We start from the raw sequence: 20,734 nt of genomic DNA on the forward strand, positions 1-20,734 counted from the left end.
GGTGGCTTTATTTCATTTCACTCTTTGTCCACTCTTGCGCCAATCATCTGGGCTTGGACATTAACACTCAAGGGTCTTTATTACTAAAAATCCCTCAGGTCATCTCTGATTCTTACTTGCTCTGGTTCTCTGCTCCTTCTTTGCTCTGGGTCCTGATGATGTATCTACTGGGAGATAAGCTATGTACATAAAGAGTTTTAAAGAACTTTTATCCAACATTTTTTGGAAATTTTTTAAAGGGGGAAATTTTCAGTTTACTTAATTTGCCATACTTTTAGAAATTGTAATCCTCAAAACAATTTTACTTAACATTTCTATGAATCATTCTATTCTTAACTGCACATAATTTAATTTTATAGTAGAAGTAGTTGCAGTGTAAACAGTAAAGATTATTAAGAGGTTGGGAGGTATCAAACAGCAGATCCATTTTAGAATATTCTCTATTTCTTAATTCCATGGGCTTTGTGGCAAGAAGTCCTTTATGATAGAATAATACAATCTCTCACCTTTAATTTGAATTAAAAATTGTATTCAGGGGCTGGGGTTGTGACTCAGTGGTAGTGTGCTTGCCTAGCATGTTTGAGGCACTGGGTTTGATTATCAGCACCACATAAAATAAGTAGATAAATAAAATAAAGATATTGTGTCTATTACCACCAAAAATATTTTTTAAATGAATTCAATAGGGCTGGGGTTGTGGCTCAGTGGCAAAGCGTTTGCCTCACACATGTATGGCACTGGATTCAGTCCTCAGCACCACATAAAAATAAATAAACAAAATAAAGATATTGTGTCCACATATAAATTATAAATTCAATTATAAATTTAAAAAATTAAAAATTTTTAATGTATTCAATAGAAAAATAAAGTTTCTTGACAGCTTCCATATGGCCTTCTGCAGTGATATACACAGAGCAGTTGAGCAGTGCATTTTTCTTGAATCAAACATAATATCATTTATTCAACTAATGTCAATACAGAGTCAGAATTAAATTTTCCCCAACAGTAAGTTGAAGAGTTACCAGTGCTTTGATCCACAGTGGGAAAAAGTAAGAGTAATTACAAGGAAAGTACAAAAAATGGTGCATCACATGAAGAGCTCTTCATCTATGCTCAAACACAGATCTAGGCATGTTTCTGATAGTATCTACTAATGCCCTTTTGTGAATTCAGAGCACAAGGGAAGTTAAAATCCCAATGTAGCCTGGTGCAGTGGCACACACCTGTAATCACAGCAGCTCGGGAGGCTCATACAGGAGGATCACAAGTTCAAAGTCAGTCTCAGCAAAAGCAAGGCGCTAAGCAATTCAGTGAGACCCCATCTCCTGGGGATGTAGCTCAGTGGGAGAGTACCCCTGAGTTCAATCCCCGTATACCCCCTCCCCGCAAAAGAAACCAGTATAACACATTAATAGTAGTGTCCTTTGGGGACAGATAAGTGGACCTTTTCTTCAAAAGGTGAACAAACTTAAATTTGCGCTCAAAGACTTCAGATATTATCATTATTATTGAATTTATATTATTCGGATTTAAATGTTATCATTATTTGAATTTTTCATAATTATCTAAATTCAATTATGATTAAGGAAAAGAAAACATTCAGGCCTGCTGACTTGGCCAGAATCAAGCCTGGCAATATGATTCATACTTCAGCTTTACTCCCAAGGGAGTGCCTGTTAAGAGCTCTTGGAATTTTTCATCCATTTCTTGGTTCTGAGTTTCACTGAACAAGTTTTTCCAATCACCAACTTCACCTACAACACAAAAAACGTGGCAGACCCAGACATCTGTTAGAATATTTTTTTCATGGTTTTAAGGTATGCCCTACCTGATTTTATTATTTTTGTGCATGCAGTATTTCAGCTTTGAAATGTGAAAATGAACACATGAAAAAAATTAGCATTAAAAACTAATATAATTTTCCTTGTAAAATGAACACTATCCACTGGGGCTCCTGCAAGGTGGTGTGACATCAGTGGGGGAGAAAAGATTCATCATCGATGATGTCCTACCACCACTCCTCTCACAATGTCTGGGATCTAAAATTCCACTTTGTGAGGTTAATTTTTTTTCCTCTCTAAAGTCTTTTAAATACTTTAAATACCCTTTGAAAAGTAGCAATTTTTATCAGGTTTTGGTTAAGATACTGAAAATTTTGCAAAAATTTAATAATTCTACCTACCATGAGGGTATGTTATTTCTATCTTTAGGATCTTTTGATGGTTTGTGTTGAAATTGTAAGTTCTATGTTGCATAGCCTTTGAAATATACGTTGATATAGAGGGTTTCATGACACAAGGAAAGGCTTATCATATATTAAGGAAATGAAATAAAACACAAAACTGTTTACAAATGTCAACTATATAAAACATGAACAGAAAAAGACTGGGAGAAAATGTGCCTTTGTTGGGAAACATTTAAACTTTTGACAACTTTTGTAAATGGTTTTGTGTTATGTTTTAATGCTTTTCCACATTTTTTCTGTGCTGTGAATTTTCTACAAAAAAAAATCAGAAATATTTAAAACTTTTACTTTGTTGACTTCAGAATTTTTCTATCCTGAATAGTATTTGATTAACAATATATAGAAAGGTTCAATTTTTCCCCTCCTTAAAGCTAATAAAATAAGGCATAAAAATTAGGAGTAGTTAGGAATCAGACCAAAGCCAGGTTTGTGTTTAACGTTCCTTTCATACTGGATTTTTAAAATGGGTCTTCAACTGAAAATGTATAGTAGAGTAATGCAAATGAGGCTCTATTCCTGACTCCATTGTTTATTAGCTATGTAACAAAGGAAAAGTAATAGCTTTGACTCCTTTCCTACATTTGTAAAATGAGGATTTTGGGGCTGGGGTTATAGGTCAGCAGTAGAGCATTTGCCTAGCATATATATGATGCATTGGGTTTGATCCTCAGTACCACATAAAAGAAAAGAAACAAAATAAAGGTGTTGTGTCCATCTAAAACTAAAAATAAATAAATAAATTAGGGATTTCGTATCCTTTTTATTATGAAATTTGATCCCAACAATATGTTTAATAGACTATCAAATGCCCAATGTTGGCAGGTGTCCTTGCTGTTACATGTGCTGCCTTTAAGTTTTGTTATAACATATTTTCATTGCATTATATGCAAAAAAAAGAAAAAAGAAAGACCGGCACAAGAATTTAGAGTACTTTGATGAAACTCAATAAATCATCTGTGTCAGGGACACCTAGTTGTCTCTCCAACACTCATTTTCTTCTCTTACATTTAAACAGAATCCTGATTCTAATTGGGTAACAATGTGCCCAGGTTTTGTTGTTATTGTTGTTGTTGTTTAAATCACATTTTCTAACTATTGCTACAGAGAGAGAGGTGATCAATGAAATGTAAGCAGTCCCTGAATGGCGCCTCCAGAAAGCTCTTTTTAAAGGGGGTTCATTCAGATAATGCGCATGATTCTTTCCCTTGATGTTTCCTTCAACCTGCCTGGACTTTTTTTTTTTCTTAATTGATTTTATTTTTTAAATAAATGACAGCAGAATGCATTGCAATTCTTATTACACACAGTAGAGCCCAATTTTTCATATCTCTGTATATAAAGTATGTTCACACCAATTCATGTCTTCATTCACATACTTTGGATCATGATGTCCATCACATTCCACCATCATTGCCAACTCCCTGCCCCCTCTCTTCTCCTCACACTCCTCTGCCCTGTCTAGAGTTCGTCTATTCCTCCCATGCTCCCCCTCCCTACCCCACTCTAAGTCAGCCTCCTTATATCAGAGTAAACATTGGCATTTGTCTTTTTGGGATTGGCTAACTTCACTTAGCATTATCTTCTCCAACTCCATCCATTTACCTGCAAATGCCATGATTTTATTCTCTTTTATTGCTGAGTAATATTCCATTGTGTATATATGCCACATTTTTTTTATCCACTCCTCTACTGAAGGGCAATTAGGTTGGTTCCACAGTTTAGCTATTGTGAATTGTACTGCTATAAACTTTGATGTGGCTGTGTCCCTGTAGTATGCTGTTTTTAAGTCCTTTGTGTATAGACCGAGGAAAGGGATAGCTGGGTCAAATGGTGGTTCCATTCCCAGTTTTCCAAGGAATCCCCATACTACTTTCCATATTGGCTGCACCAATTTGCTGCCTGGATTTTGAATGCAATGCTGGAGTACAGCTGCTCTCTGTGTCATCACAGGTGACAAGCAGAAAGACAGAAGGCACTCGGTACAATAAAAGGTTATGTGGAGCTGCCAGTTAAACAGCTCTGCACTGCCTATTCCAGACTTCTTATCGTGGAAGAGGAAAATGCAATTGTCTTACTGAAAATGAAATTATTGAGATTGCCTGTTATGTGCAAAGTTATTCCCCAAGTGACATGATACCCCAGAAATGAAAGCAAGTTTACCTTTGCGGAACAGGAATGGGCCAACAGCACCATGCGTCTCCTGAGATTTTTCTCTCATCGCTTGGAAAGTACTCTGGGCTGAGATGGTTTGAATCTGTTCCCCAGTTACAGAGAATCCTAAGAACTCAGCAATTTGTTTTATTCCAGCAGTCAGATTCTGAAAATACAAAATTTAAAGGATAAATATTTTTCCATGGAAATTAAACTGGTGCAAAGAGAAACTCAGAGGGGATTAAGTTTATTAATCAGAGTGGATTAAGATTATAAAGTCTAACTCCCTAGTTAATTTGCTTCTCTCTTAGATTTCTTTGATACTTTTATGTAAGTATTCAAGATATCATTATAATATATTCTATATTGATTGTACTTTGTAGTTTCAATTTATGACACTCACTGAACTAGATTGTACTATTTAGAATATAAATAATGATAGTAGCATTAATTAGGTAGATTAGAATTTCATGTAGGATGATATCCATTGTATTAAAAAGCATCAGCTTAGACCACCCAAGGAAACAAATGTATTTATATGAGTTTAATTCAAATCTTTCTTCAGAATCCTATTTGTAGCTAATGTTTAATTCCACCAAATAAGTCTAATTTTAAAAGTCATAAAAGCTTGGAGTTGGGTAAAGTGGTGCATGCCTATAATCCCAGTGACTTAGGGAGCTAAGGCAGGAGGATGGCAAATTTGAGACCAGCCTCAGTAACTTAGCAAGATCCTGTCTCCAAAAATAAAAAGGGTGCTTGGGGCTGGGGCTCAGTGGTAAATAAAGATATTGTGTCCACCTACAACAACAACAAAAAATACATTATAAAATTTAAAAAAATAAAAAGGGCTGTGGATGTAGTTAAGTGATATCGGAGCCTCCAAGTTTAATCCCCTGTACTAGGGGGAAAAAAAAGGAAAAACCTTGAAAGAATCTTGAAATTTATCTTGTCTAATTAACCATGTAAATCATGATCCACCCAACACTGTGTCTGGCTGACGTAAATTCATAAATATTCTAAAACAGGTTTTAAAACTGTATTCTCCAAAACGCTAATGTACTGTCAGACAGCTGTAGACGTTTCATGGAGGGAAAAAAGAAAGGTGATGGGGGTCAAATTCGTATAAAATCCTTGAGATAAATGAAGGCAAGATCATTTTTCTTTAGACTCTCTCAGAGCCTTTAATGTACCGATCAATCTACAGTGTGGCTCTCCAGAGGAGCTGGCTATGTAATATAGCACTTCCTAAATCTGTTTGTACAAACAACCTCCTTCCAATTTCCAAAAAAGAAATACTAACATTCTGGGGCAACACTGCTAGTCTATGAAGCACAAGTTCCAGAAGCATTATTTTAAACTAGAGGCAGAAAAGACTAACTTAAAATGTCTTCCATGTAATATAAATGCATCCTATAAACAGAAAAGGTGGATTAAATTGCATGTGCTTTTGATAAGAATATCTCAGGAAAATAGTGTGAACTCAAATTAGGGAGCATTTAACACACTCCCTTCCCTTTGACACACTTTCTTCCTTGAGGATCCAGGACTCTGGTTTCCCTCCTACCTCACTAACTGCTTCTCTACTGATTCCTCCTCTTCTCAAATTCTTTATATCAGCCATCTCCAGGACTCAGTTCTCGGTCATCTTCTCTTTTCTCTCTCTACACCTAGGTATGAAATCTCTGCCTTAAATGCCATCTGTGTGTCAGTGATGCCCAAATTTTATCTACACCTCACAACTCTCTGTATTCAAGACTTTTATGCTCGACTGCCTACTTGACCTTTTCATTAGGCTAATAACCATCTTACTTAAACTTATCATGCCCCAAACAAAACCTCTGATTTTCCCCACAGCCCTGCTTCACCTAATGCCATCTCCGACTCACATGATGGCATTGGAGTCTTATTTGACTCCTCTTTCTCTCCACATCTTCTCTTCCATCTAATCCACCAGAAAATCCTATTGACTCTTCCTTCAACATTTATCCAGCATTTAACCACTTCTCCTACCTGCACTGCCCCTTTCTGGCCTAAGTTTCCATCTTCCCTGGAAGATGCCTGGATTAGGGCAGTAGCCTCTTCACAGGTCTCTCTGCACTATCTTTGCTCCAGTCTATACTCACATACCAGCCAAAATGATCCTGTTAAAAACACACCATTGGCTTCCCTTTCCATTCAGAGGAAAGCAGGAGTCATTTCAATGTCCTGCTGTCCTAATGATTTCACTCCTCCCTCATGGTGACTCTCTCGATTCTCTTCTACTGGCCTAGGCCTGGCTGCCTTCTTGCTGTACCTTAATCACATGTGAAGAAATCAGGGACTCTGCTCTGGTTGATTTCCTCAGCCTGCAAAGCTCTTCCTCCAGTTACCTATTTGGCCCACTCCCTCACCTCCTTCTCAGCTTTGTTCAGATCACATCCCCCCATAGGAACCCAACTGACCACCTTATTTTATACGGGGAGTTGTGCAGCATTCTAATCCCCCACCCGCTGGCACTTCTAATCTTTCTTAACCAGTTATGTGTGTTCTTTTTCCTCACATATTACGTACATTTTCAAATTTTCAATTTCATTATATTTATTGTTTATCATTCTGTCTTCCGTCCTTCTCCTGGTAAGTAAGCTCCTCCAAAGCACTGAACTTTGTCTAGCCTGAGATTGATGTATCACTCAGACCAAAACAATGTTGAGTAAACAGTTTTTTAAAAATAACAGTAACTGGTGCATGCCTGTAATCCCAGCTACCCAAAAGGCAGGAGGATGGCAAGTTTGAGGCCAACTTGGGCAATTTAATGAGACTCTGTCTTAAAATAAGACTTTTAAAAAATATATATTTATTTTTTAGTTGTAGTTTGACTCAATATCTTTATTTATTTATTTTTATGTGGTGCTGAGGATCGAACCCAGGGCCTCGCAAGTGGCTCAGTGAGTGCTCTACCACTGAGCCACAACCCCAGCCCTTAAAATAAGATTTTAAAAGGGATGGGGATGTTACTCAGTGGTAGAGTGCTCTCAAGTTCAATCCCCAGTATTGCAAAAATAAATAGACAAAGAAATAAAAATAACATAAGCTGGAAAAAAATCAATTCACAATCAAATGCATGTTCAATTAGATCAACTGACACTAACCTAATTTTTTTCCATTACTAATTTGGACTATCCATTATGAAGAAAGAATAAATCAGTTACTCTTAAGTTGTTAAGTGTTGTTTTATTTGTGTTAAGTAACAACTTAAGCGTTTATGTATGGTTAGATTGTTTTCTAGTAGTGTGTTGCATATTTGGAATATTTTAAAATTGAATATCATATTTGACCATACAACCAGACCTGGTAAATATGTGCCGCACATTGTAACTTATAATAAGTCTTGCTCCAGAATATCAATGAGCATAGTCTTACCTCTTTCAGGTCTTCATATAGTATGAACTCAACATTTTCATTGTCCAGGTGTTTGTTCCAATTGATTGCAAAATCAAAATAGCTTCCCCAAGAAACTAAAAACACAGGGAAAAAGACTTCATATATAGGGAATTTTACAAAACTGAGGTAAAATGATAGTTAATTTATGCCCTAAAAATTGTTAATAAAGCAGACATATTATTTCTATATTCTGGTCTTCAAAAGCTGGTGGGTATTTTACATATATACAGAATCTCAATTTAAATGCTAAAGTTTTATTGTCAATACTTAAGTATATTTATTTTTCACAAAACTCACAGTTGAAAAAGCATATTTACACATTCAGTGCATAAAAAAATCAGGGAGAGGATAAGTAACCACTTTAAGCCCACACCATTAGTACACTACAGGTATTGCTATCATTCAGTCAGTCTGACAACAGAGTTGGTACTGCTTAAGGGAGGTAGAAAAATGCGAAACAGAATTCTCTATACTGTCTTACCTCCTGAAGGCTGAATACGTATCTTCACTTTACAATTAAGGAGGTTGAAGTTCAGAGAGATCAAATGTCTTGCTTACATCACTCAGGTATAAAGTCATGTGAATCTGGGTTTATTTTTGAGCTCTACTACTTAATGGCTATGTAACCTTGCCATGCTTCTACTTTCTTCATTAGGAGATGGGGATAATAAGAATATTATCCTATGAGGATAATACTTTTCTCCAGTATTATCCTTAATAATTATAGTGAGAATTAAAGTTAAATACTGGGTTTTGTCATGCCACCTGACATGTAGTAACTTTTAGTAACTGGTATCTATCGTAATTTGTCCAATATTAATTATTATTATATAATAAGTGATGAAGCCCAATCCAGGCCTTCTCATTCCAAATCTGATGTTTCCAGTGCATTCAGTTGCCTTTATAAGTTGCATCTAAGAAATGTGCAAGGCAGAGCTTCTATCCAAGTTATCACTGCCACATATTATCACTGCCAATCAACTAATTGTGGTAAGAGAATGGATAGGGTGACAAAGATTCCCTAAAACACGTTGCCCCACCCATAACAAATTTCTCATCATTGACTGTTCTCTTGTGTCATTAATTGAGTGACATTTCAGATTTGCGTTAACTGCATCTGTACAGTCTTAGTGAAGACAAAGACAAAACAAAGCATTCTTTTTTAAATTTTTTTTCTTAGTTGTCAATGGACCTTTATTTTATTTATTGATACGTAGTGCTGAGAATCAAGCCCAGTGCCTAACACATGCTAGGCAAGCGCTCTGCCACTGAGCCAAAACCCCAGCCCCAAAACAAAGCATTCTTAATGGTGCTTCCTATGTACCTTTTATGGGCTTTTCTTTCTGCTCTTCTCAATCTCAATATTTAATCTTTGCTTGGGAGCCAGCACTGTGCCCAGTGTTCACACAAGTGGGATGTTATAGCATTTTCTGTGCTGATCACCTTTTTAAAAAGTCCTTTTGGTTGATGTGTGTGTGTGTATAATGTATACATATAATATATACATATTATATATTACTCAGCCTTAACAAAGAAATACATGGTGCCTTTTATTTGTTTGTTTGTTTATTTATTTATTTATTTATTTTTTGGAGCTGGGCATTGAACCCAGGACCTTGTGCATGCGAGGGAAGCACTAGGTGAACTGAGCTATATCCCCAGTCCTTATTTCTAATAATATGAATGACCCTGAAGAACATTTTGCTAACTGAAAGAAGCCAGACACACACACATACACACATACCTATATTTTCTCACCTTAATGTGGAACCTAGAAAAAGTTGAATACATAGAAATAGAGAGTAGGGGGGCTGGAGTTGTAACTCAGTGGTACAGTGCTTGCCTAGCACATGTGAGGCACTGGGTTCAGCACCACATAAAAATAAATAAATAAAATAAAGGTGTTATGTCCATCTATAACTAAAAATAAAAAGAAATAGTGAGTAGGATGGTGTTTCCCAGGTGTGAGGGAGAGAGGTAATGGGTAGATGTAGATCAGAAGGTATAAACTTGTAGGTATGCAGTTTTGAATTATTCAGTTGTGAATTGGTCTAGAGATCCAGTGTACAGCATGAGGACTAGATAGTTAATAACACTGTACACTGAAAATTTGGTAGGATAGTAGATTTTGGCTGCTGTCTCCACATACAAAAAAAAGTAGCTATGTAACATGATGCATGTGTTCATTTGCTTGACTGTAATTATCATTTCTCTCTATATAATAACATAATGCTGTGGTGCGTGCTTGCAATCCCAACAACTCATGAGGCTAAGACAGGAACATCACAAATTTGAGGCCAGCCTCAGCAGCTTAGTGGTGTCCTGTCTCAAAATAAAAAAGGGCTGGGGGGTATGGCTCAGTGATAGTGGGCCTCTATTTCCAGTACTGAAAAAAAGAAAAGGAAAGAAAAGAAAGCAAGAAAGAAGGAAAATGGTTCTTTAAAAGTAAACTGACAGGGCTGGAGATGTGGCTCAAGCGGTAGCACACTCGCTTGGCATGCATGTGGCCCAGGTTCAATCCTCAGCACCACATACAAACAAAAATGTTGTGTCCACCGAAAAGTAAAAACTAAATAAAAAAATTTTTTTAAAAAGTAAACTGACAAAACTTCTCCCCTAGGGTCATCTGGCGTCAATTCTTTCTTCTACTACACTGCAAAGACTCAAAGAAGATACTATTAATGAAAGTCTTTATTGTTCCACCACTGTACTCCTGGCCACTTATAATAAGTGGTACCACAGGCAAATAATCTAATTTTTTTGATTAGTTTCATCATCTGTGAATGGGGCCTTACTCATGGTTTGTTATGTAAGTGAAATTATGCACATAAGACACTTAATTTAGTGCCTGAAGGATTGGTAGACACTAGCAAACTGTGATTATAAATGACCAGAGGTAAAATATTAACACGTTCTAATGAAAACTTACTTCCTTTCTGGCAAACAAATGTCTTACACGTAGCTGCTCTGAGTCAGGGTTTTTTAAAAAATCTTTTTTGGTTTTTATCATTGTGTTACCTAGTGATTAAGAGACTGAACTAGAAATGCTTTTCTACGTGACTCCATTAAAGACCTTGTCCCACCCCCTGTTCCATAGCCATTCAATACTCCTAGTCAACATACGAATTGTCCAGCTTATTTTTAAATCAGTAATGCATTGTAATTTCTTGATGCCCAGAACTAGTGGTGCTATAAAACTTCATTTGAATGCAACTTTTTAGTTCCTGGATCTACCTAAAACGTTTCTTTCTTACTCTAAAACACCTTTGAGTTTTCATATATAGGTGGTCATCGGTTTTGAAATAAGGAGGATTCTTTTACCAATAGCCATACCTTGTCCTTTCATGAACTGTCTGAAGAATTCATCCCAAGAGGCATAGCTTGGAATATCAGGGACATCATTGTGGAAATGGAAAAAAGATACCGCTGTATCTTTAGGGTTGCGGAATATCACCAATATCTGGGGAGTGAAAACCAAGTTAATTTATTTAGGTCTACGTTTTGGACATTGGAAGAGTGAAAGGGAGAGCAGTGTCATTGTGTCCAGATGTATATTTTGCACAATTGTGTTTAGAGAGAGAGAAAGAAGGACAGACAGAAAGAAGTCGCAGATGGGGAAGCCTGGGCAGAGGGGAGGAAGAAAGAGGAAGGCAAGGAAGATGGATGTGGTCGCAGGGGGCCTTGGCTAAGGATGACTTCAGAAAGTAAAAACGTGTGTGCAGATGATAGAAATAAGGAAAACAGAGCACATGCACCAGAGGAGTCACAGGAGTATCCTGTGAAAGGCTACGCCCCCAAATAAAATTAAAATTGCAAAATAACTTTAAAGACCTTAAGATTAGAACTGGTGGAGAAGATCAAAGAATGGCAAGGCGCACTGTCTGGGGACCAAGGTATGAGGTTTGTGCAAGACGGTGATGTAGATGAAGAAGAACCACTAAATTGCCACCTTCTGTCTTCTCTGACGATGACAGAGTTTTTTTGGATGAAAATAAAAAGCCAAATAAACACTGTAAAGAGCAAATTGAAAGAGAATCAAATATTGTGGTAAGGTGCCTGGCGGCTCTCCCAGTATTCTGGCTTCCAATCTGATACTTTGTGTTTCAAACCAAGGATTCTGGAGAAGGTCACTGAGCATGTTGGTGAAAACTCTGGGTATTCTAGGTCACACAGAAGAGCTCAGGTGACTACACTTACAGAACGTGTGGGAGACACAGATGGTGCAAAGTTCCAATTGCAATTCTGACCTCCCTGTAGGCCAAGCTTCTCCAGCTGGCTAAATAGATTCAAGGCAACATAAAGGAGGAGGCAGTGACCAGTAGGGGGCAACCTGGGTCCACTCAGATACCGGCACTGCTGAGAGCAGGATTTTTGGACATGGTTTCTAATTAATAGATTTGAGTTGCTTTTGATTGCTTGTATGAAAATAGAACGTCAGTGGGAAGCAGGAGCAATTAGGCATATAAAGCTGACCAGTACTCAAGTGCAAAGGAGGCTAAATCATTAATGAATATAAACCTATCTGAATTTTATTTTATCCTGAGAGGACCATCGTTAACAATTTCATGGGTGATTGACCTAAAGATTCAGATCTATTTCTATCAAATCAGTAGATGATATGAAACTGAGAGGGAAATAGGATCCCCAAACACCTTGTGCATCTAAAAAAAATGAACTAATGCTAACAGTATAAATTTTTTTCCCTGAGCTGGAGGTGTGGCTCAGTGATAGAGTGCTTGCCTAGCATGTGCAAAGCCCTGGGTCAGTCCCTTTACTTGGGAAAAAATTTTCCCGTGCAGGGAATCAACCCAGGGCTACGCACATGCTAGGCATGTGCTCTCCTACTGAGCTACACCCTAGCTTCTTTTTTTTAAATTATTATTATTTTAGCAGGGACTCACTAAATTATGGAGGTTAGCCCTGAACTTGCATTCCTCCAGCTTGAGCCTCCTGAGTCGCAGAGATTAAAAGAGGGTGGACCACTGTGCTGGCCATAACAGGGTAAAATTGAATAGAGATAAATGGGCTGGGGTTTTGACTCTGATTTAAAGCTTACCATTCCCCCCTATCCAAATTTAGTATATTCTTGTCATTTGAAGGATTTTATGTTTGAGGCTTTAACTGACACTCATTGAACACTTTGGTTTGCAGTAATTCATAATTTCACAAAGACAGGAATTTGAATTGAGAAAGCCAATAGGCGAGAGTATGGACAAATCCTAAGCATCCACCTCTTAACCCATCTGTTGCTCTTTTCTTGCCCTTGTATCCTTTTATTAATATTTATTTTTTAGTTATAGGTGGACACATATCTTTATTTTTGTGTGGTGCTGAGGATCGAACCTAGTGCCTCATGCGTGTTAGGCAAGCGCTCTACCTCTGAGCCACAATCCCAGCCCCGCCCTTGTATCCTTTTGAAGAGTCACTCTGCCAGGTGCAGTGGTGCACATCTGTAATCCCAGCTATTAGGCAGGAAGATTTCAAATCCAAGGCCGGTCTCCTCTACATCTTGACCAGAGTTGTCTCAAAATTTTAAAAAGTAAAAAGGGCTAGGAATGTAGTTTAGTAATAGAGCAAAGCCTGGGTTCAATCTCCAGTAACCCTCCCCCCTACAAAAGAGAGAGAGAGAGAAAGAAAAGAAAGTGACCAAATGCATTATAAATTACTTCAGCTGTTTGTAATGAAATCATTAAGAGGAAAAAAAAAGGCCAACTAGATTTGTGATTATGTTAACTGCAATAAACAGAAAATTGTATGTTAAAGTATTATTTCTAATTTTGTAGATTTTCAACATAAGGAAAAACTGTTTTACAGAGTTGTACAAAGCTGGCTTAGTACAATTTAGGGAATAGAGGATTTATAATTGGATGTGCTCAGTCTTGGTCCAGACAATCACTTAATGGAATTAAAACACCCACTGGGAATAGAGTAGACCATTTTTAAGGTATTTTCCAATTCTAGGCTCCCAGGATTCTTGTATTGTAGCCACAGGTGGCTAATTCTAGTCCCCACTTTCCTAATGTTTTCCATCCTACTCTTCTTTCCTCCTCTATTCCTCTTGTCTCTCACCCCTGGCAGTTTAACCCAACTGTTTTCTTTTCCTTTCTTTGACGTTACTTCACTATTTCCCATTCTTCTTTGTGGCATTCAAAAGTTTAAATCTTGATTTTTAACTCACTCTAATTCTTACCTTCTGAGACAGAGAAAAGAGGCACCAAGAAAAAAGAATGGGGCAGGAGGAGACCAGGGAACAGAAAACAAAAAGGACCAGGTAAGAACTAATAATTATAAGAAATAGATTAACGAATCAAGATTTTTCAACAAATGATCAGACTAGCCAAAGCACAAATAGTTCTGCATGCATGGCATGAAATTTGTTATTATGTGTGAAATGCAGAAATAAAATAGTTTCAGATCTCAGGCAAGGAGTGCTTACCAGAAATAATCAAAGGAAAATTTCTGCTCATCTTACTAGGCTGTATTCTTTTGTTAAACACTCTAAAATAGTCTAGTGGGGTTCTGAAATCTACTAATTGTATAAAACAGATTACAAAATGCTACACCTTTCATTCTATGCATTTGTCTTATATCTTAGTCAAAAACGCATTGGACTTGAACATAACCATAGCAAATATATCTGAAAAAAGAAACAACAGCAAAAGAAATACTAAATTTCACATTTTGATTATCAGCTTTCTATGAGAAAACTCATCATGTTTCTCAAAAAGCTAATAGCTACGGGGCTAGAGTATAACTCAGTGGTAAAGTGCTTTTCAGGCATATACAAGACTTTGGGTTCCTTCCCTGGTACCACAGTAAAAACAAATGGAAAAAAAAAAAAAACCCAGCCAATATATACACATAAAAATTGCAAATTCAAATACCAGTAGGAAGGGACACTCACCTTGACTTTATGTTCCAAGATGGATCCAGGTAATTTGTCATAATGGAGGTGAGTTGTCAAAATCCTTGGTGACGGAAACTGTTTCATTCTCTTTAAAACATACAAAGTAAGATGAAAGAGCAGGTGTCGTGCATTTGTGTGTGTGTGTGTGTGTGTGTGTGTGTTGAATCACCCCTAGGTGTGGTATCTAACTAAGAGCTTCAAGCACCACTATCACTGCTTCTTCATTTCTCCTGCTCCCCCTGCAAGCAATTCAATAAAATGTCCTTGCTGGATCCTGCCTATTAATTTCCAATGTTTGTTGTTGCTTAATATTTTTTTGTTTATTTTTTTCTACAGTTGTTTCAAATTTCTTTTGTTCAAGACAGTTTACAATTTGCAATCCTCTCTTTCACTTATTTGGAGCTTTTCACATTCAAGTTCTTTTAATGGAAATATTCAAGTCTTCCCACAGCTTCTGTAAATCCATTTTTAACATCTAGATCTTTTTTTAACCAACTAAATTTCCATGCAAATATCCCAATAGGGGGCTGGGGCTGGGCCTCAGCTGTAGCTCACTTGCCTGGCATGTGGGAGGCACTGGGTGTGATTCTCAGCACCGCATATAAATAAATAAAATAAAGGTCTATCAACAACTAAAATAGATATATAAATAAATAATCCAACAGAACTTGAAAGTCCAAAGAATTACTTAAATATCTAGGAAATATATTACAAAAGAAATTCTTGTCAGTATGAGAATTATAAGGTGATTGATTCTTTTTTTTTTTTTTTTTTTGTGTGTGTGTGTGTGTGTGGTGTTGGGGACTGAACCCAGGGCTTTGTGCATGCGAGGCAAGCACTCTACCAACTGAACTATGTCCCCAGCCCTGGTGATTGATTTTTTTCTGTTATGTATCTCTACTGATAATTTTGGAAATCAAGTTTTCTATTTAATCTGCCAGGATAAAGGGTTTTAACTTAAAATCAGACCTTTAGATCATGTCATGGTGTGGGTGGGGGATGACACTAAGTTTTCATGTTTAAGTTCCACATGTTTAGCGGTCACTCTGTTTGCTATGGCTATGGTACACCTACTTTTTTCAAGTGATAAAATGATATTTGAACATTTGTAGCCAATTGTTTCTGTAAACATTTAGCACAAACCTCAACTCAAGAAGGGAAGTAAAAAATGAGATTTTTAAAAGGAAAATATTTAAGTCAACAATATTTAAGTCAACAATTGGGTCCAAGTGGTGATTAGCAGTGATCATATCTTATTTACATCAAATTGTACTTTTTAGTATTTGAAGTACTTTTACATTCATTCACAACAATCCTTTCAAGTAGATATTGAAACCCCCATTTTAGAGATTAAGACCAGGCTTTGAGATTTTAAATGCTTTGTGTAAAATTACACAGGTGGTAATTTTCAGATTAAGTGATAGAGTACTGTTTCTACTAAATTACATGGCCCCAAATCACACTGTGACACATGAGAGATAGTAAGGTTATTCAAAGGATTAGAAATATATCCCCAGGGAAAATGACAGTTAACTGCCACAAAATTAGATAATTATATAATACTGTGTTTATGAAAATGTATAGTATAGCCAAACTATGCCATGTAAAGACTATTTTGTTTCAGGAAATATATGCATTCTAGAAAGGTTTTCTGTAAATTGAAAAGATTTGTTTGAGGTTACTTGTTTGGAAATTAAAATAGACTTTCCTAGAGAAACAATAAAAAATGTGAAAACTTATGACTCAGCATCCCAAACCCAATTTCAATTTTTTAAAATTTTATTTACTTATTTTGGTGCTGGGGATTGAACCCAGAGCCTTGTACATGCAAGGCACACACTCTACCAACTGAGCTATACCCCCAACCCTCCTATTTCAATTTTAAGAAGAACCTGCTTATCTCAGTGATAGGTAATAACACAAGCAAATACAGTAAGAAAGGTTATATTAGTAAGGTGTATAACAACAAGTGAGATGACCTGTGACCCACATAATAAGTTTTTAAAAGAGAAAACTGGAAAGCTAGACATGTGTTAGCATCATTTCAAATGGTTGATGTTAAGCACGGTCATTAGGGGAAAGGTTTTGCAAGGACCCGGAGAAGTTAATGGGATTTTTCATTGGTTTTTCCAATTAAAAAAAAAAAAAGCTTCTTAAATCTCCTGTCCACCCATCCTGCCTGCATGTCTGAACCTGTCCTGACTGAGCCTCCACCAATTGTCCTTTAGTGCAGATGACCCTCCCAGGTGTGGGACCTGCAGGCCTGATGTGCCTGCTAGTCCTTCTGATGACTCCTGATGTTCCTTTGCCACCAACCAGACCCAGGACTTGGCATTTGCCTCCCCACCCCACTCCCGGTCAATTATTTCTGCTACTTGGGCCCAATCCATGGAAATGGGCTATCTAGGGTCCAATTTCTAAAGTTTGTACTTGTCATCGTGGTAAGAGTCTCAGTCACTTTCCAGGAGCTGTTCCCTAAGTCCCAGTCCAATGACTTTCTTTATAGTAACAGCTTTGTCTGCCTGGTGGGAGATTTGGTGGTGAGCACTTCTGAAGTTTTATTGAGACTGTGGTCCCCTTAAATACAGCATATCTTTCCCACTGCATTCTGATGTGTCCAGGGGCAGGGAGAGGATGCTCCTCCTCACTCCTGTTCTGTGTAAGCACTAAGGTCCTCAGGTATGTCCTCACTTCTACCACTTTCTTGCCTTCCCTAAGCTGCCAGGGAGCAGAACATCCTGACTCACACCCAAGTCCCAGTATTGGAAAGGTGAGAAATACCAGGTCGGGTGAGTTGTTAATGCCTTCCTACACAGCAGTGACCTAGTCTCTAAGCTATCACTTGGCCCCTTCCCATCCCTCAAACATAAACACCAGATCATAATTGAGATAGGGAAATAAAAAATAATGTCTTGTGAGGAAAAGACCAAAAATGATTCCCATAGTGTCCTGCCCTTGTCTGTGTCTTCAGAGGTGAAGCTTTTTTAATTTCAGTTCATTTCCAGAGGTTTCTTAGTCTACTTTCCCCCACTACATTAAAATAACAATAATAATATGGATGGTTATGCAGTGTAATCTTTTTTTTTTTTTTTGGAGGCGAGGTGCAGGGATTGAACTCAGGGGCACTTGACCACTGAGCCACACCCCCAGCCCTATTTTGTATTTTATTTAGAGACAGGGTCTCATCGAGTTGCTTAGCACCTCATTAAATTGCTGAGGCTGGCTTTGAACTCAAGATCCTCCTGCCTCAGACTCCCAAACTGCTGGGATTAAAGGCGTGAGCCACTGAGCCCAGCATGCAATGTAATCTTTAAGAGCTCAAATCAGAAAGCGTGGGTTCAAATTCTGGTACTTATTAGCCTCTTAACCTTAGGTAAATCTCTAACAGTTGTTTTGTTTGTGAAATGGTAATAAAGGTTGTTTAGTGATAAAATCAGATAATAGCTAGAAAGCACTGAGGATATGGCAAGCACACAATAAATTGTAGCAATTGTTACCATTATTCTAACAGAATTCAGCATTGAGGAATCTCCAATGAGGAAGAAATCCTTCTATGATAATTTTTTGCAAGTTTAAAGTCTGTTGTACTAACCTGATATTTTTCTGAGTCCCCACATTCAAGAACTGGGAATTCTGGACATTCATATTGTTTTTTAGAAACAGCAAATATTAATTCACTGACAATGTGAAGAATCCAATTTGAACCTATAATAAAATCCAGAAAATAAAAGCTCATTAAGGAATCTTAATATAACAAAGGCATGTGGGTTTAGTACATTCATGATAAAAATGAAAATGTACAATGAAAAAAGAAAACGTCCAACCATTACCCAATGGGTAGCTTTAGTTCTCCTGTGTTTGAAATAACTCAGGCTATAGAAAGAAACCATTTTGTAATAAACAGCATTTACTAATATTAGTGTAATATCCAATTTATTTTTAAAATTTAAGTTATTTCTCAGATGTCTCCTTTAACAAGAGACATGCTTCTTTTTGAATCTAAAATGTGTCCTTAAAAAAAAGTTGTTCTAAAAATGGTTGTTTATTATATCTCATATGTATTATTTTACCTTAAATTAACAAATATTTTCCATAGGAGAATATAATTTTCTTTCTTTTTTTGGTGGTGCTGGGGGTGTATAATTTTGATTTTTATCAAAACCCAGCAGTGGGTACAAAAAAGAGAAATATTAAATGAAGCTGACTTTAATAAGCAACAGTTCAAAGAATTAAAAATAGATGGTATCAAAAAAGGGTAATTTAGACTCTTAATATCTCATCCTCCTGTTGATAAAGGACTTTTGTAAAAATGATCTGAGAAACTGGAGGATCCATGTTTGATCCTGAAAAATAACCAGTGATCCAAAAATCATTACATAAATTACAGAAACAGCCATGCTTTTGCCTTGGGTCAAAAACCAAGATGAAAATCTCTACCACTATCCAAGCTCCATGGCAACTGGACTTTCCCACCTTCTGCTTCACCTCTGCAGCCCCATCACCCCACACTTCCACCACCCATCATCCACCATGCCATTTACACAGACCTCTTCCTTCAGACACTGGGCGTTTTTAAACCCAGCTATTCTAGCTTTTGATCTTACCACCTGTGTATTTAGCCTTCTTGAACCCTCCTCACTGGTATCCAGCCAGCTTCATAGAAAGATGAACTGTCTTCATCCCACTTTATCTTGCACCCACCTCCAACCTACTCATTGTTAAAAATGCGCTTACAGGAAATGATTGGCTATTTACCACACTTTGGGTAAGATGCTAGCACAATGTCATCGCTCCTGGCTTCAAAGGTGTCCATCGCTTGGAAAGTTTCTGAGGTACACATGGTAACTGGGTAAGGAATCCCCTGATAGGTGAAGAATAAGCGAGAAAGTGCAGTTTCTTTTGATTTTTCTAAAGCATCATCAATGTACTCAATAAATTTGGACTTATCTGCCATGCTGACTTCCTGCTAGTGAATCTGCTCTGTGCTTGTCCAGGTGCAGGGATTGCTTTTAATGGAGTTAGAATAAAGAACTCCTCCCATTCATCATTTAATTCTCATCCACCTCTTCCCCCTTTTGACATATCATCCTCAACAAAAGGAAAGCCACAGGTGCAAACCAGTGTGAGGATCAAGCAATATTAACCCTGAGTGCCGATTATATTACCATCTAGGTAACCCGCCCAGTGAAAGTAAGAATGAAATCTTCTAATAGAGGATTAATACATATTAAATATCTAACGATAGGTATTTAGCTGAATCAGGCATACTATTTTCCTATTAGCCATCCACAGAATGAAACCCAGTTTTCTTCTTGGTGGGCAGTTTTCCACACACATCCTAGTCAGTGTGACAGGGAAGCAATGGGGTTGCAGTGTAATAACTTGGGGGACAACCTGGGCATCAGGCTCAGGTCTACCATTTATTGGCTCGATGGATTTAGAAGTCTCTTCTTCACCTATTAACAAAAGAACATTATGGTTCATAGAGGGAACTGCTCTATGAGGGGAAGAACTCAATGTGGCCCCATCTCCAGCCCTCTGGGTTCTGCTCCTGCTGGTTAAGGTCTCTAGGATGAGATCCTGCTCTCTGTAGCAGTTTCCCTGGCAGCTCTTCTCCCCTGTTCCCTTGGGTGAGTTGGCCCACAGTTCCCACCTCCCTTACAGCTTACTGTGGGCCTGGGGCTAATGGGAAGTGAACATAAGTGACATGTCCAACTTCTGGGTCATGTCCTTAAGACAGAAGTTGATGGTTTTTCCAATTCATATCTATTTCCTTTCCCACATCTGGATAGCAGACCTGATGCTGGAGAGCCACACTTATTAATTTGGATAAAAACATCATTTCAGAGGATGGTAGAGCAACAAAACAGAGGAAACCTGGCTACTGGACAACCTAGGAACACAGAATCATGACTCACATCTATGACAAGTCTTCATCTGAAGTGTATATGTTTTTTTTTTTATCTTCAAATTCTGGTATTTAATAAACATGTAAAGATCCTCTGAATATA

General features: G+C 37.4%; 1 protein-coding gene and 1 long non-coding RNA gene across 2 annotated transcripts; one reads left to right on the forward strand and one right to left on the reverse strand.

Moving 5' to 3' along the window:
• Nucleotides 1-1,623: 1,623 nt before the first annotated feature.
• Sult6b1 (sulfotransferase family 6B member 1) lies at nt 1,624-19,677 on the reverse strand. The gene is made up of 7 exons (XM_027933414.3): nt 19,479-19,677; nt 18,316-18,428; nt 14,721-14,810; nt 11,150-11,276; nt 7,796-7,890; nt 4,406-4,562; nt 1,624-1,754 (listed from the first exon to the last, which is right to left on the reverse strand). The coding sequence occupies exons 1-7, from the start codon at nt 19,675-19,677 to the stop codon at nt 1,624-1,626; spliced, it is 912 nt and encodes a 303-aa protein (XP_027789215.3).
• LOC139701780 (uncharacterized) lies at nt 13,936-20,671 on the forward strand. Its single transcript, XR_011704327.1, has 3 exons — nt 13,936-14,087; nt 17,442-17,493; nt 20,519-20,671. It is a non-coding gene; the product is annotated as an uncharacterized lncRNA (long non-coding RNA).
• Nucleotides 20,672-20,734: the final 63 nt, after the last annotated feature.

This window comes from Marmota flaviventris, chromosome 14 (genome assembly GCF_047511675.1).
Source record: "Marmota flaviventris isolate mMarFla1 chromosome 14, mMarFla1.hap1, whole genome shotgun sequence".
NCBI classification, from domain to species: domain Eukaryota; kingdom Metazoa; phylum Chordata; class Mammalia; order Rodentia; family Sciuridae; genus Marmota; species Marmota flaviventris.

What these genes read in the sequence shown, in the direction of transcription:
- Sult6b1 (XM_027933414.3), bottom strand. Translation starts at nt 19,677, where the DNA reads ATGGCAGATAAGTCCAAATTTATTGAGTACATTGATGATGCTTTAGAA. An exon ending in GGGACTCAGAAAAATATCAG is followed by an intron (nt 14,811 to 18,315) that starts GTTAGTACAACA and finishes TATGTTTTAAAG; the next exon opens with AGAATGAAACAGTTTCCGTC. An exon ending in ACAGTTCATGAAAGGACAAG is followed by an intron (nt 7,891 to 11,149) that starts GTATGGCTATTG and finishes CTGTGTTTTTAG; the next exon opens with TTTCTTGGGGAAGCTATTTT.